At 38.0% G+C, this 15,248-nt stretch overlaps 1 protein-coding gene across 1 annotated transcript; it reads left to right on the plus strand.

The window, feature by feature from the left end:
* The first annotated feature begins 9,703 nt into the window (after nt 1-9,703).
* LOC135842142 (uncharacterized) lies at nt 9,704-13,241 on the plus strand. The gene is made up of 7 exons (XM_065359525.1): nt 9,704-9,798; nt 10,109-10,202; nt 10,988-11,078; nt 11,498-11,615; nt 12,373-12,444; nt 12,548-12,580; nt 12,701-13,241. Exons 1-7 carry the CDS (start codon nt 9,772-9,774, stop codon nt 13,121-13,123), a joined length of 858 nt encoding a protein of 285 aa, XP_065215597.1. The 5' UTR covers nt 9,704-9,771; the 3' UTR covers nt 13,124-13,241.
* Nucleotides 13,242-15,248: the final 2,007 nt, after the last annotated feature.

Raw genomic sequence — 15,248 nt, forward strand, 5'->3', positions numbered from 1 at the left:
ATGATATGGCTGAAAGTGCTCAAAACAACGAATTCACCATTCGAGGATATCATTATGATGATATACTACAAAATGACACCCAGTCTCAGACCACGTTTTACTGAGATTGAATTGCAAGATATCAACATTTTCGAGAAAAGACTGAATGGAATGACTCGTGTTGAAGAGTTTGCTCAGAGACCACCTGAACCAGAAAGGCCTGCTACTCAGACTCGAAATGTGCAACAAAGGTCAGAGAATCGCCGATCCAGTTTTGGCGGCACTGATAGGCGTTCCAATTCACAAACAGTGCGGAATAATATCAATGAAAACAAAGGCGAGCGCACAACTGACAAGTATAAAAAGCATAGCTACGATAAAAACAAAAGTCAGACCAAATCAGAGACTGCCAAAACTTACCAAAAAGACAGAAAAGATGAGTCTAAGTATAAAAAACCGAAGGAAAAGACACATGGTGTTAATCAAATAAACAAGGAAGAAACACCATCAGAGAATGAAAGCTCAGAGGAGCAACAGTCCCCCCCTACCTCACCTGAGGGATCAATTGATTCAGCAGGATTGCCGTCGGGAAACGAGTAGCTGACGCGTGCAAATTAGCACAAGTGGAGCAATTCCATGAGCTACCACAAGAAGAGTTTGAACTCATTGGAGATTCACTCGCTGTATTTTTAGCAAATATAATACCACGACGAAGGCCTGAAATCACTCAGCCTTATCTCAAAGAACAGATCAACATCAGCGATCTGAAAACAGCCATCAGAGCAGCCACCTTTACGAAGAAAAAAGCCATTCTATCACTGGCTCAATATGAACTGAACTACTCAGACATGGCTTCGAGTGTTGTGAAAAATTATGCAAAGCAAATTGTGGAGAATTTAAAGCAGAAAGGATTTGAAAAAATTGTTTTGCTGTTCCCACTGGTAAAGCCAAAAACTTCTGCAAGTAATCCAGTATCAATGGACAAGTACTTTGCATACAGAAGAGCGCTAGAGTCACTGGAAGATGATGTTGTGTCATTTTGGTGGTCTCCTGCTGCCTTATTTTTGGACTTGAAAAGAGACTCACAAGATCAGTCTAAACGTCAATTTCGAGTTGATAAAGATTACAACATGATGCCAGTGATGCATAAATTCCATTTGAGCAGAAAAAATGGCAGATATTATCCAAGATTTGCACGCAAAACAGAGTTGTTCCAAGAGATGGATAAAATGTACAATTACGATTGGCATCAGAAGAAACCTCCTGAGAATGGCACTGAGCAACATGGCACTCAGACTGAAGAGAGTAGAGAAGTTATAACTGAGGAAGATGGCTTGCAATATGAAATAGTAAAGAAGAAAACCCTGATCGAAAAGAAAAACTCAGACATTCCTAAAAACATCGAAAAGGAAGTCGCTGATGCTGTAAAGAAAATAGAGAAGTTAAAAAAGTTCATGAAACCTCAAGCGCTCCAAAAGCTACTCAACAAGATAGGAATCCCCTCCCCCCATGAGGAGGAACGAAACTTATCAGAGACGTTGCAAACACCTGTTAAATCCGCTGGGGCATCAGAGAAGTTAAAAATAACAGTCAATCACGTGACTGGGGCAACGCCTAAGCCCCCCAACACAACATGTATATCTCAAAATTCAACACATGTGCCTCAAGACACAACTCAGAGTGCACAACCGACAGCAGGAACTTCAATGAATTCAATCCAGCAACCTCTTACACCTAAACCACCGCTACGCAGAGAGGAAATTGAGGCTCGAGTTAGAGAGCAAATCCTCAGAGAAAAAGATAAATTTGACACGTGTGTAGTGCCACTTACGATGGATGGCACCACCTACCCAGCGCAGCTCGATACCGGGGCAACCCCTAATGTAATATCAGAAGAAACTGCGAACATCCTGCTCAGAGATCACTATGACAGCGTTCAGTATATCATGCTGAAAAAACCTATTGTGTGCTGTTTGGCTGACGATTCAAAGGTAGAGACATACAGATATGTGATTGTGCCAAAACTCAAATTTGGAGAATGCGAGCTTAAAATTCCATTCTACATTATGAAAGGGTGTAACCAGACTTTTATAATTGGTACTAAAACCATGAAGGTACTTGGAATTAAGACTGATGTGGAAAATAAAAGAGCCACATGCTGCCCTCCAGGCCAAGAGAAGATTGAAACACTCAACTTTATGACTGAGGAGGAGTACAAAAAGAAGATTACACTCAGACGAATCAGAGTAAAGAAAAAGAGCGTTGAGCAAATTGATCACATATCCAAAAGAGCAAACACAGCTGATAAGTACCAGGAAATGGAGCCTGAAGATGTGGACGATGGTCCAGAAGTATTTTTGGAAACACTGAGATCGGATTTGGAGCAAGCTGTAAATGAAGAAACCATTACGAAGAAACAGGCTAAAAAAGCATTTGACATACTCAAAGAATTTGCCTGTGTGTTCAGCAAGTATCCGGGAAAATGGACAGGACCGCCGATGAAATTGAGATTCAAGGATCCCAAGAATATCAAAAGATTCCATGGTCCGAAGTATACTCCATCTAACAAACAGATGCCACTCGTGAGAGAAGCTCTCAGAGTGATGATAGCCAAAAAGATCGTTGAACCTTCGGCCTCACCTTACATCAATGCGCTGGTAGCAAATATCAAGAAAAATGGCGAGGTGAGATTATGCTTGAATCCTATGGAATTGAACCCTATACTCGAAAATGACTACAATGAAGCTCCATTGCTTGATAGAATTATAACAACAGACGGACGTGCCAAAATGTACTGTTGCCTCGATTTTGTGGCAGGATTTTGGCAGATGGTACTACATGAAGCATATAGGAAGTATTGTGCTTTCATAGTAGATGGAGAAGTCCACCAGTTTATAAGGGTGCCATATGGATTGAAAGTGTCATCTGCGTTATTTGTGAAAATGATAAATACTATCATGAAAGCAAAAAAAGGCAGAACGAAGTACGTAGACGATGTGCTACTCAAGGCAATGACTTTCGAAGAGATGATGGAATTACTAGTTGATACACTGAAAATAATCAGAGACAATGGACTTAGGCTCAATCCAAGAAAATCAAAGTTTTTCAAGAAAAGTATCAACCATCTTGGTTTTCAACTCCAGCCTGGGGCAATTTTGAAGCAAAATAAAAAGCTCCAAAAGCTTGATGAATTCAAAAAGAAGCACACCAACAAGAAAGGCGAATTCAAACTCAAAAATGAAAAAGAAGTTATGGCATTTTTGGGAATTGTTGGATTCTACAAGCGCTTCATCGCAGATTATCAGCAGCTAGCAGTGCCACTTTATGAAGTGACTCGAAAAGAAAACTTCAAGTGGGGTGAAGAGCAGCAAAATGCATTAGAGATGTTGGAAAACGAGTATCGTAAAGAATTCAAATTAGCCACTCCCATTGATGGTGCAGATTTCTACCTAGAAACGAGTTTCACCCAAGATGCCATGAATGCGGTGGCATACCAGAAAGACAAAGATGGCGTAGATCACGTTGTACTGTTTGTGAGCAACACATTTAAAGAGCACCAAAAGAAGTACACAATAATAGAGAAAGAGATGTACTCACTCGCGAATGCATTAAAAAAACTCGAAATGTGGCTTCATGGATATACTGTGCATGTCAGAAAGGACATAATGTCAGTTGTGCACCGATTTAACACATTGGCTCAAATACATCGCAAAGCAGCGGCGTGGATAACGCATTTTAACTGCCACGACCTTGTTTATGACCTGCCAAAAAGAGTTGGAAAATGGTGGGATAGACAAGCACCTGAATTGACCCTATACAGCACGAATTGGACTCATATGGTGCCACTTGGCGTTGTTTACAAAGATTTGGTCAAGGAGCAGTTGATTGATTGTCTTAAGAGGCTGGACTTGTACCAAAACAGAGATGAAAATTGGTCAAAAGTCATTCGGAGACTTCAAGCAGACGAGATTGACATGACTTCCAAGCAGAGAAAAGCGAAGAAACAGCTCGAGAAAAAATATGTCATTTTGGAAGAAGAAGAAGGTGTCAAAATACTGTATCGAATCAGAGAAGATGGATCTAAAGTGCCATGCATGCCTGATGAATTGTACAAAGATACCATAATGTACTTACATGAAGAATATGGTCATGTGGGAGCTGCCAAAATTGACTCGATATTTTGACGCATGTATTATTCGCCAAATGTGCCAAAATCTGCAAAATTGGCCACAAGCGAATGCCTCGATTGCAAGCACAATAAGAACTTTGGGCAGAAAAAGAAGCTAGAGTATGCTCAAATTGAGTCTTATGGCATAGCAGATGTCTTGTCAGCTGATTTAATTGGCCAAATCGCCAACAAGGCCAAGGACCCAAAATACATGCTAGTAGTAAAGTGTGTATTCACTGCCAAAGTGTGGCTCAAAACCCTGATTGTGGCTACTAAAGAAGAGGTCTCAAAAGCGATGAAAGAGATACTCGAAGAGATAAAGAAACTGGGGCACAAGGTGCGCAAAGTGATCACTGATAATGGTACTCAATTTGTAAGTGATACTTGGAACGATTTACTCAGGTCCTACGGTGTGAAAATTGGCCACACTACCAAGTATAATCCACAATCAAGCTTAGTGGAAAGAACAATGAGAATAATTGGCGATCGGCTGAGAGTAAAAATCAACCAATCAGCAGAGGACTTCGATTATACTCATCATGGTTGGCACAAATATGCCAAGCAGGTGGAAAATGAAATAAATAATACACCTACTGAATTCGGAGTGAAGCCAAATGAAGTTTGGGGAATTCCTGATAACTTGGCTCAAGATTTGCCAGTGCCTAATACTGGAATAAATGCCAAATTCGAATTGAGTAAATTACGAGAAGAGCAACGTGCCAATAATGTTCCATCTATAACGTCAGAAGAAGCTCTAAAACTCAAAATGGATCAAAAAAAGCTCATTGTTGATAAAAAAGGATTTGTCTGGGTAGCTGTAGATGGAGCTTGTTCCCAAAATGGCACAGATGAAGCAATAGCGGGTATCGGAATCAGTTGGACACCTAGTGGAGACTTCAACGTTTCGGAAAGAGTTGTGCACCCAGAATACAAAAATTCGAATAATTTGGCAGAAATCATTGCGTTGATAAAAGCGATGGAAATTGCCCTAAAAAACCAGATAGAGAAGCTCAAAGTATTTTCGGATTCTAACTACTTGGTCACTGCAGTAAATCACAATTCAAAGAGATGGGTAGAAAATAACTGGAAAAACACCAACAAAAAACCAGTTCATCACAAAGCAGCATTCCAGCAGGTCATTGAACTCTCTAAAAAATTCAAGGAGTTCGAGTTGAGACATGTAAGGGCGAGAAAATACGATCATAATAATTTCGTAGCTGACAAATTGGCCAGAAAGGCTGTATATACCCAAGAAGTGGTTGATGAGAATATTGAAAATATGACCCAGCAGCAGGCTTTAGTGAATTTCATTCGCGAAAAAAGAATGCAGCAGAGAATAAATAATGAGGTCGCTTTCAATAAATTACATGGGCCCCCTACCATTTTTGAAAATGGTGAATTGGTCATGTTAACTTCTCATCGTCTGTCATCATATGAAAAAGGACTTTCAAAAAAGCTATTTCAAAAACGCTATGGTCCATATACAGTCGAACAGCATGTAGGTAGCAATTGTTACATGGTCAAAAATGTAGCTGACCCTACCGACGAGCAGATTGTTAACACGCGCCAAATGACGTCATACCTCAATAAAAACCAGTTGGAAGAGCTCAAAAATGACCTAAAGCAGAGATCAAAATTCGACAACAGAGATTTGGTGGAAGAAATTAGAGATTTTTCGAAGAAAAAAACCACAAATCAGAATGCTGAAATGGAAGAAGAAGATACTGATGAGGAGGAGGTCGATGACCCCAGAGATCCAGAATATTTACCAAGAGGTTCGCGAAAACAGCCTGAAAAAACCCTGGAAAAAATTCGCCAAAATTGCCAAGCAGAGAGACCTAAAAGAGATGTTACAAAACACGATGCAGAGTTCCGCGAAATAAAAAAGAGATTACGAAAAAAGCTCCCCCCCCTCCTAGAGAAAAAGCTCGAAGATTGTCTCAAACAAACGTTTCCGGACGAAGATGAGTACAAAGAGAAGAGGGAAGCGGCGCGGGAGAGATATGAAACGCGTTCGAGAACGAAGCAGGTACCTACCAACGCTGAAAGCTCGAGCTTACGAGATAAAAATGCACCAGACGGCCATGATAATCCTCGTAACAAAAAGAAGCGAAAAAAGACCGTGAATTTTATTCACTTAGAGATGTTGGAAAGTTTTGAACGTGCATATTTTGTGAAAGCTTTCACAAGGTATTCATCCAAGGCCAAATTAAGTGAGAAATGAGCTTTTGTTGCGTTCAAGGCCAACTACTTTTAGCATATATGTAATTTAGGATATTTCTATCTCCGAGTGCAACATTTTTTTTGATAAGATTACAATTGAGATAATTTAGGTACATTTAATCTAGATAATTTGCCATTTTGTAAGAACTCACCTATTGTTACGGAACTTTCGATGCACAACCGTTATGAGCCTGGTAATCATTCGTTGTATTGATGCTGTACTGTGCAGTGCGCTATTTGTTCGTCGTTCTTTAGCAGCAGAGAAGTTGAAAAACTTTCGTGTAATTTTTTCGTGAGTAACTGTAGAATTTTTCGTAATTTTTTCGTCGTAAGTTTTCTGAAATTAAGAAGCAGAATATGAGTAAGTTTGTAAATTAAAATTACAGTATAATTAAGCAGATTAGACGTGAGAATAGGTACTCACCTCGTGTTCGTCGTTTGAATTTATTTTTCAACAGAGATGGTAAAGATTTGTCCGGTATGTACCAAAGAGATGACTTATGGTGAACCGCTCGCCAGAACTTTAAGCTGTGAGCACCTGTATCATCGAGAGTGTTTCGTTTCGATGACGACGACGGTGGAAAAGAGCGGCGTGATCCCGATATGTATGACCGAAGGTTGCTTCCACCAACTCCATTCGAAAGAGTGGACCAAATTTAGCATCCTGGCACCGGTACATGCCATAGAGGAGAAAATGGCCGGTTTGGTGATCGAAAAAGGTTCCGAGAACCTAGAAATAACTGCACCGGTGGTCATCTCTTCCGACGACGAAGCCGAAAAAGAATCAACGTGGAAACTCACCAAGCTGAGATAGCTGCTGTGGCTGGTGAAGAATCGCTGTCTGTGCCTGTGACTGAGAAAATATCGTTGAAATATCTGGAACGGAGATAAACAGAGTAACATACAACATACGAGAATTTTGGAAAATTCAGCAGAGAGGTTAGAAACTTACCTTGGGGTTGAGCTGAGCCAAAAACAGTCATCTCCGTCCGGTTCCAGTGAACTCATTTCGACGCCGATCGAATCCGGGAAAGTTGCTGCTGGAAAAGAAGAGTATCGTCATTAGCTTAACATCTACAAATACGATATGGAACGCGTAATTAATTAAAAAGTACCTGTTAATTGCTCCAGAAGAAGAGTTCATTGACCTCGTGTTGGTAAACAAGCTGTTGGCACGAGTTGCGCAAAATTTTGGCCTCATGTCGAACCAGTTGACACACACCTCAACGTTTTTTTTTTATTTGTACACATTTCTCTGCTGTTTATGTAAATATTTTGTGTTTGTGAATTTTGTAGCACCTTAGCGACTAAGTTTTAACCTGTTTTAGTACTTAGATGACAAATTGTTTGCACCTAAGGTAATTTTAAGTCGCTAGTGCCGTGAAAGTTCAGCAGAGATGTTTCAAAATTGGAAATTTGACTTAGCGGAAGTCATGGATGGATGCCGAAGAACCTAGCTATTCAACATCTTGGAAGCTGCGGGTTCATAGAAGCGGGGCAGAGGGGCCCTACCGTCCGTTGTCCGATTGGCCAAGTTTTGGCTTCAATGATCCAGCATCTCCGATGTCCACGCTGTTCAATGGAAGCGGGGCATATGTACCGGTAGGGGATGCGCCCGCAGCTTCCACCTAGAGGGAAGTTGTGTTCCTGTCGGAGTGGCAGCACTGCTTACGAGTAGTGCACTCTGTCGAAGTAGTTCGAGATGCGCCACTCCGAGCTTCGAGCTTTGAAAGCTCGTTAGGTATATTTTCACTGGTGCTAGCGTAAGGTAGCAAGTTCAGAGCTTCCGCTTGTAGTCGATACTACAAGTGTATTTTATTCAATAATGTGTAGTGTGTTTTATTATAATTCTTCGCGTGTGTTATACCAGAGAAGTGAATAAAACATTACGAACATTTAGCGGTCTTATGATCATTTATGAGGTGTCTCAACATCACTGCAATTTGATATCTTTCGCAAGGATATCGGGCAAGTTTTAGGTTCCCTGGGCTTACTATATGCACGCTGGTCTTGCGGAGGTCTCCCTCAAAGTAAAGACCTCCCAAACCACCACAAATTTCTATGATATTAAAGTAAAAACGCGTAACACTTATTTTCGAGACGAGGAACCGAGATTGTGCACTATCCGATGCCTATTCTCATACCGAATACTTTTAATCTCAGTATATGTAAGAAACAGGGTAATTTCTGGTCCCTCCCCCGAGGAAATATGTTCAAAAAGAGGTGTGGAAAAGGCTTAAGGCGCTAATTATCAAAGAAATGCCGCTATCTGTCAATAAGCGAGCATTCTTACTAATAAATTTATTTAATTAATCGCCTTGTTTTCCTATCTCGGGGTGTAAATGTCATCGCGGCTGTCAACCCTGTACTTGATATAGTCTTTACTTTGTAAAGGGGATCCAGCCGTTCGTGACGTCAAATGTACAAATACACTGGTATTTGTACATTTCTTTCTATTTAAAAGATACCTACACGTTTCCGATACCTATCGGTATAAGGGGTAGCTAAAATAAGCATCCCTTTAAGTGGTCCTTAATAGAATGACCACTTATAACGATGCGGGCCACCTACACTATGTCAATATGCGCTTAAAATGTGTAAAATATGCATTTTTATGCATTTGTGCCCAAAATATGCAAAGTATGCGCTAACAAGTTGGGCTCATTTTACTCAGAATTGTATGATTCACAAAAATCCATAGGATATGCGTGATGTTCTGCGATGAATGAAAATATGACAAATCATAAAAATCCGAGCTCTACTCATAACCCTTCAGTCTTACTCTTCTTTCTCCAAAAAGGCAAAAATCCAACCTCCTTTCATTAATTTAACAGCATAAAATGACCCATGCCTCAAGCCTTGTAGTTGTACACACTAGTTACAGTTCCTCGAATATTCGTCTTCCCTCCGGCCTCAGTCACCAGGGCTGCGTCTCCTGGATATTCCACAAATCACCTCGCGGAAGTGTCTATCGTTTAATTACCAATGACTGATTTTAATTAGACCATGACATTCGAAACCAAATAGTGATCTAATCACACTTTTATTTCCCGTTTACTTCCATAATCAGTTAAATAAATTCGAACCGAGAGTTGACATCACAATGATAGGTAGCTATTAGCTACCTACCTCAAATAGGCCAAATAGGTAGGTAAGTATTGGTATCAATTAGGCCTACATAAGTTATTTTCCACTGATAATTTTTTTTATTTCTATATAACGGATCCGTAAAATGCGTTTGGCGTGCGGTCTAGGTATGGCAGTTTCATTTCGGTTATTATATTAATGATTAAATTTCATTTTAACGGACATCTATAGGTATACCTAATATATTATGCTAACATACCTAATATAATATCGACCAGTTGACGAAACACTTGACTTGTCTGTTCGTGGACAACATGTCGCATACGTTATTTGATTTTTCGGTAAGAGTATAAATATGTATTTTACATAAAACTATTCCCATTGGTAGTTTATTAGATAATATTTGATAAAGTATGAAATGTTTTTTCCTCAAATTTTCGAAATGCTTGCATCATGTTAAATTTTTAAAATTACTTAATTTATCGCACGCATAACGTTTGGTAAACGATTCAATTTCTTATTCGGTTTCTTCTTGTTTTTTTTTTCGTTTGCTTTTATGAATACTCGGTCATGTGCACCCATTTTCAAATAAAACACATTTAAAACACAATTTATCAATCAATTAAGTGCATATCACTTTGTGTATATTAGGTGATCATTGCCCTAATTCTCCATTTCGCGATTGGTGAAAATATCGATCAACTAACCAGATATGCATCTGACTCCAACTTCGCGAGTGTAGAAAGTAAGTACCTAATTCTATATTCTATTCAATTGATTGATAGATTATGAATCATCATCATCATCATCAATACGTTTAAGATAAAGATGAAGAATTTGTAAGCATTTTAAAAAAAAACAAGACAATTTTTAAAATGAGTTTTTCACTCAATCTTCCTTTTGGAAATTTCAACGTCCTTTCTTCAATAAAATGCAAGTGGATTCGTGTTCAGTGGGATTCTTTGCAAATATTTCGCATTAATGATGCCAAATACATTGAAAGATACCACGATTCCTAAAACTGAAATTTTAATATTTATGTACTTGGAATAATTTTCATTTCACAAGTCTCATTATCGTATCATTTGTAAAAACCAAAAAAAAAAAAAATTACAAACAAATTTCTATTTTATTTAGGTATGGAAATACCAATTAACAGCACATAGCAGTAGGTATACTTGATTCAATCACCTTTATCATGTCATCCGTAACGGTTACCAATTGTAGGTACTTAAGTACACAGTATTAGTTGCGGAATATTATACCCATCGTCTATGGAATAAGAATAAATAACTCGTACAAATCTTATTCGTACCTACGTAAATTTATCGACCACTTTATTCGTTCGATCGCGCCAATTATCTATACAATTTGAATTTGAATTCGATTGATTTTTCGAAATTATCTACTGCGCTTTCTTTCAACGGTTTCTTATATAGGTACCTAGTTAATTTCTCTCGTCGTACAAATGTACGTACTTACTCTCTCCCAGACAAATCAATTTTACTGAACCCTGCGATTTTCATGCAGATACAAAAAACCCAGATCAGAATTCCGAAGCTACATTATTCGGCGAATCGGAACCGTTTGGAGGAACACAAGATGGAGGCAATTATTTTATGTAAGTATAACCTTCAACATTTTATTACTTTTATATTATTATCCTCGAAGCAGTATGACATATTTTAATAAACTACGACGAGTGTTTTGTCAGGGACGTGTATTCCGTTCAAACAGGTCCTAAACAAGTAGAATTTGGGCATGTTTTCGAAGACCCTGATAAATGGGAGCAACGATATGAGAAAAAAGATGACGAAAATAAACGTTTTCAAGGAAAGGTCTGATAATACGAGGGAAAGATTATATTGCTTGAAGCTTTCGGAATTAATTTTTTTAAAAAAGCTTTTTATTTGCTATTTGCTTCGAAACAGCTGAAACTGCATAAATATTCATTCATCAAAAGATAAATGCGTTCAAAAAAAAAACTCAACGAATTTGATTGTAAATTTACCAAAATTAATATTTGCTTGTGGTGGCCAGGTATCAGCATGTTCCTCAACCAGATCATTATGAATTTGCTTATAAACGAGGAAACGAGCATCATTTTAGACAACATCATGAAAAGGCTGCACCCCATAAAGGGCACTTCAAAACACAAGTAAACTTTTTCCTACATTCATTTTCATTAAAAGAATTAGATGTTATTTACCCCAAGTTTAAAAGTCTGCTTGGCTTCATAATGCTTAAAAAAAGCTTCATTTTGTTGCTTTAGTTTTATGTCAGTAAACGAATAGGTAGTTGAAAATAGTTTTTCACCGAAACAAATTGACATGAAGGAGGGAAACTACATAGTCTACATATAATATGGGTTTGTCCACATTAAAAAATTTCAAATAGGTATTCGTTCGAAAAATTTTCTACGTAGGATACCCTCGCTCACAAAAAAAGGATTTCAGCACTATTCTAGCCCAAGTATTTTTTTTCAAAAAGAGGTCTCAAAGTGCAAGAAAAATCAGAATATGGGCAGAAAAAGAAACAGAGTATTTTTTTTACCATGCTCTTAGAAGAATGAACTTGAAAAATTCACAGAATTGAACGAAGAAAAGGATGTATTGAATTTGGCAAAATTCATTATTTCCTCAATAATTTGATAACTCCTCGCCAATTATTTGAGGCCTCCAATAAATCGAAGTTCACAGAATATTGTTTTCTTTGGCCCTCCCCCCTCCCTTCTCATAAGTCCTGGCTAGGAGATGACTATACCCAAAAATCAAGTTGTATCTCAAATTTTGTTCAAATTGTTTCGGTGAATCATCTATGTATCAACTCCTTCGATCAATTAGTACCTAGACCTACCTAAACAAATTTTCAAAACCTCATTATTGATTCGAATTTGAAAAAATTATCATTTACAGACTCGATGGGGCGATAAACACGGAGGCTACGGCGAACATTACTGGGACTACAATCACGGAGGAGATGCTCACGTAAGTGTATTCTTTCGTAATAATATAATACACATCGTTTAAATAAGAATAAGTAGGTACCTGATAATAATAAATAAATAAAAATCCCCGTGTAACATTTCAGGAAGAAGGTTCCAGTAACGAAGAGATATTTGATGTAAGTCCATACCGAAAAATGATCCATATAAATCGTACTCAGTTACATTCGTAATCGTAATAATTACGCAATGTACAATTTAAACATACGGTTTTATATACATACGATCTTTCTTTTTAGCCATCGCAAACACAAGACGAAAAGACAATAGCGTACGCTTCGACTCCATCGCGATCTGTCGACTCTCGTACCCCGCTCCAAGTCTCCGAAACTCATAAAACCGAGCAAAAGGAACGTAAAAAGTACTACAACAGCAAGCCAAATAAACCCAAGTACGAAGATATTCGACAGAAGAAAAAGTACTCGGAAACTGAATCTCCGCAAATTACAGCCGAACAAGATTACTACGATATACCTAAAGTCAAACCGAGACCTTATGACAAAGACTACTCCCCTGCTGCCGAGGCAAAGAAAGCTCAGCTGTATCAGAACGTGAATTTATATTCCCAAGGAGAGGAATTTCCTGTAATATACGATACGACTAGGACCCCATCTACGACTAATTACGATCAAGTGCAATCTTTAAAGTCATTATTCGTATGATCCGTTGGCGAGAGATGGTTACTTCCAATAGGTAATTCGATTCCCCAGGAATTAGCTTTTCTGTCGACACGAATTTAATTGTGATATTTTTGTACATAATAAATTTTGTTTTCGTTTTTTAAAATCATTTTCTATTCACTGTTCTTTTGATTAGAATTCTTTTGGAACTTTTTCAGAATTTTAAATGGTAGGTACCTAGCTCCCACTTACAGCGCCATTTTGAAATTTGAACTTGAACTTTTGAAAATTTCAAAAAATTCAAAGTTCAAATTTCAAATTTCAAAATGGCGTTAAAAGAGGGAGCTACCATTTAAAATTTTAAAGAAATTTCCATAGATGCACTTTTTGATGCTTTTTCGAAATGGGATCTTTTAATACAGTATGACACAAAAGTAATGCTCGGTGGCTTTTATTTTCAAGTGGAAAGAGCTAGCGAGATGAATGAAGCGACGTTGAGTAGGAAAAAATAAGGGCTTTCAAAAGCGACCTTGAAAATTTCAGGCCCATGCACAGGGTGTCCACAAATTGTAAACCCGGTTTGGTCGAACAATTCAAACTGGTTTTTACTGGCGCGATGTATTCTACACACTAAGGCGACAAAAACGTGATATACATTTTTGAAACCGGTTCACTAATTTGCAACCAGTTGACAAAAAATACCCAAAAATTGCAGATAGAGAAAAAACTGAAAAAAGCTTGAAAGAAAAGTTGTGAAGCGTGAATAATTACACAATTCTGTCTAATCACATTTTGAAACCGGTTCATTGGTTTGCATTTAGCAACCAGTTTTTGACAATCACCTAAAAGTTAGAGATCGAGAAAAAAGCTTGGAACAAAAATTGTAGAGCGTGAAAAATTGAACCATTTTCGCTGATCGGATTTTGAAACCGGTTCATTAATTTTCAACCAGTTATCAAAAATTTCCTCAAAATTGGAGATCGAGAAATAAGCTTGAAACAATGTAGGGCGTGAAAAATTACACAATCCTGTTTAATCACCGCTTCAAAACCAGTTCATTGGGTCGTATTTAGCAACCAGTTTTTGACAATCACCTGAAAATTGAAGATAGAGAAAAAAGCTTGAAATAAAAGTTTTGGAAAATGAAAAATTGAACCATTTTCCGTGATAGGATTTTGAAAATGGCTTATTAATTTGCAACCAGGTAAATTTTGATGGCTTGCTGCGATTTAATGAACCGGTTTCAAAATCTGATCAGCAAAAATGGTTCAATTTTTCACCCTATACAACTTATGTTTCAAGCTTTTTTCTCCATCTCCAATTTTTAGGTGATTATCAAAAACTGGTTGCTAAATGCAAACCAATGAACCGGTTTCAAAATGTGATTAGACAGAATTGTGTAATTTTTCACGCTCTACAATTTTTGTTTCACGCTTTTTTCTCTATCTGCAGTTTTTGGGTATTTTTTGTCAACTGGTTGCAAATTAATGAACCGGTTTCAAAAAATTCGTATCACGTTTTTCTCGCCTTAGTGCGTAGAATACATTGCGCCACTAAAAACCAGTTTGAATTTTTTGACCAAACTGGTTTTTCAATTTTTGGACATCGCCTGTGCATGGACCTGAAATTTCAAGGTCGCTTTTGAAAGCCCTTAAGGATGGGCTATACTGAATTTAAGGGTATACTTATTCCCTTAACTTATACTTTAGCTTGGTTTATACTGAATTTAATGTCCATTAACCTAAAATTTGCCTTTGTTTACTTCTAGGGTTAAGTTTAAGTTTACGGTTAAATTCAGTATAGCCCCTCCTTTATTTTTTCCTACTCAACGCGCGCCGCTTCATTCATTTCGCTAGCTCTTTCCACTCAGAAATAGAAGCCACCGAGCACTACTTTTGTGTCATACTGTTGATGGGGAGCAGCATCCCCACCCACAAATTTGGGCAAAACTTCAAAAAAAAATTCTTGGGCATGTGATATATCGAAATGTATGTTTTTGGTGACGCTGAACACGAATATGACGTCAGATTTCTAATATTGGACCCCATCCACGGCCCCCAGCAACTTCCTAAATGAGGAAAAAGTTCAAAAAAGTGTTCTGTTTGTGCGACACATGAAATAGCATGTTTGTGGGAACGCTGAACACGAATATGACGTCAGATTTTTG

This window comes from Planococcus citri, chromosome 1 (assembly GCF_950023065.1).
Source record: "Planococcus citri chromosome 1, ihPlaCitr1.1, whole genome shotgun sequence".
Taxonomy (NCBI): Eukaryota; Metazoa; Arthropoda; class Insecta; order Hemiptera; family Pseudococcidae; genus Planococcus; species Planococcus citri.

What these genes read in the sequence shown, in the direction of transcription:
- LOC135842142 (XM_065359525.1), top strand. Translation starts at nt 9,772, where the DNA reads ATGTCGCATACGTTATTTGATTTTTCG. An exon ending in ATACGTTATTTGATTTTTCG is followed by an intron (nt 9,799 to 10,108) that starts GTAAGAGTATAA and finishes TGTGTATATTAG; the next exon opens with GTGATCATTGCCCTAATTCT. An exon ending in AAGGGCACTTCAAAACACAA is followed by an intron (nt 11,616 to 12,372) that starts GTAAACTTTTTC and finishes TATCATTTACAG; the next exon opens with ACTCGATGGGGCGATAAACA.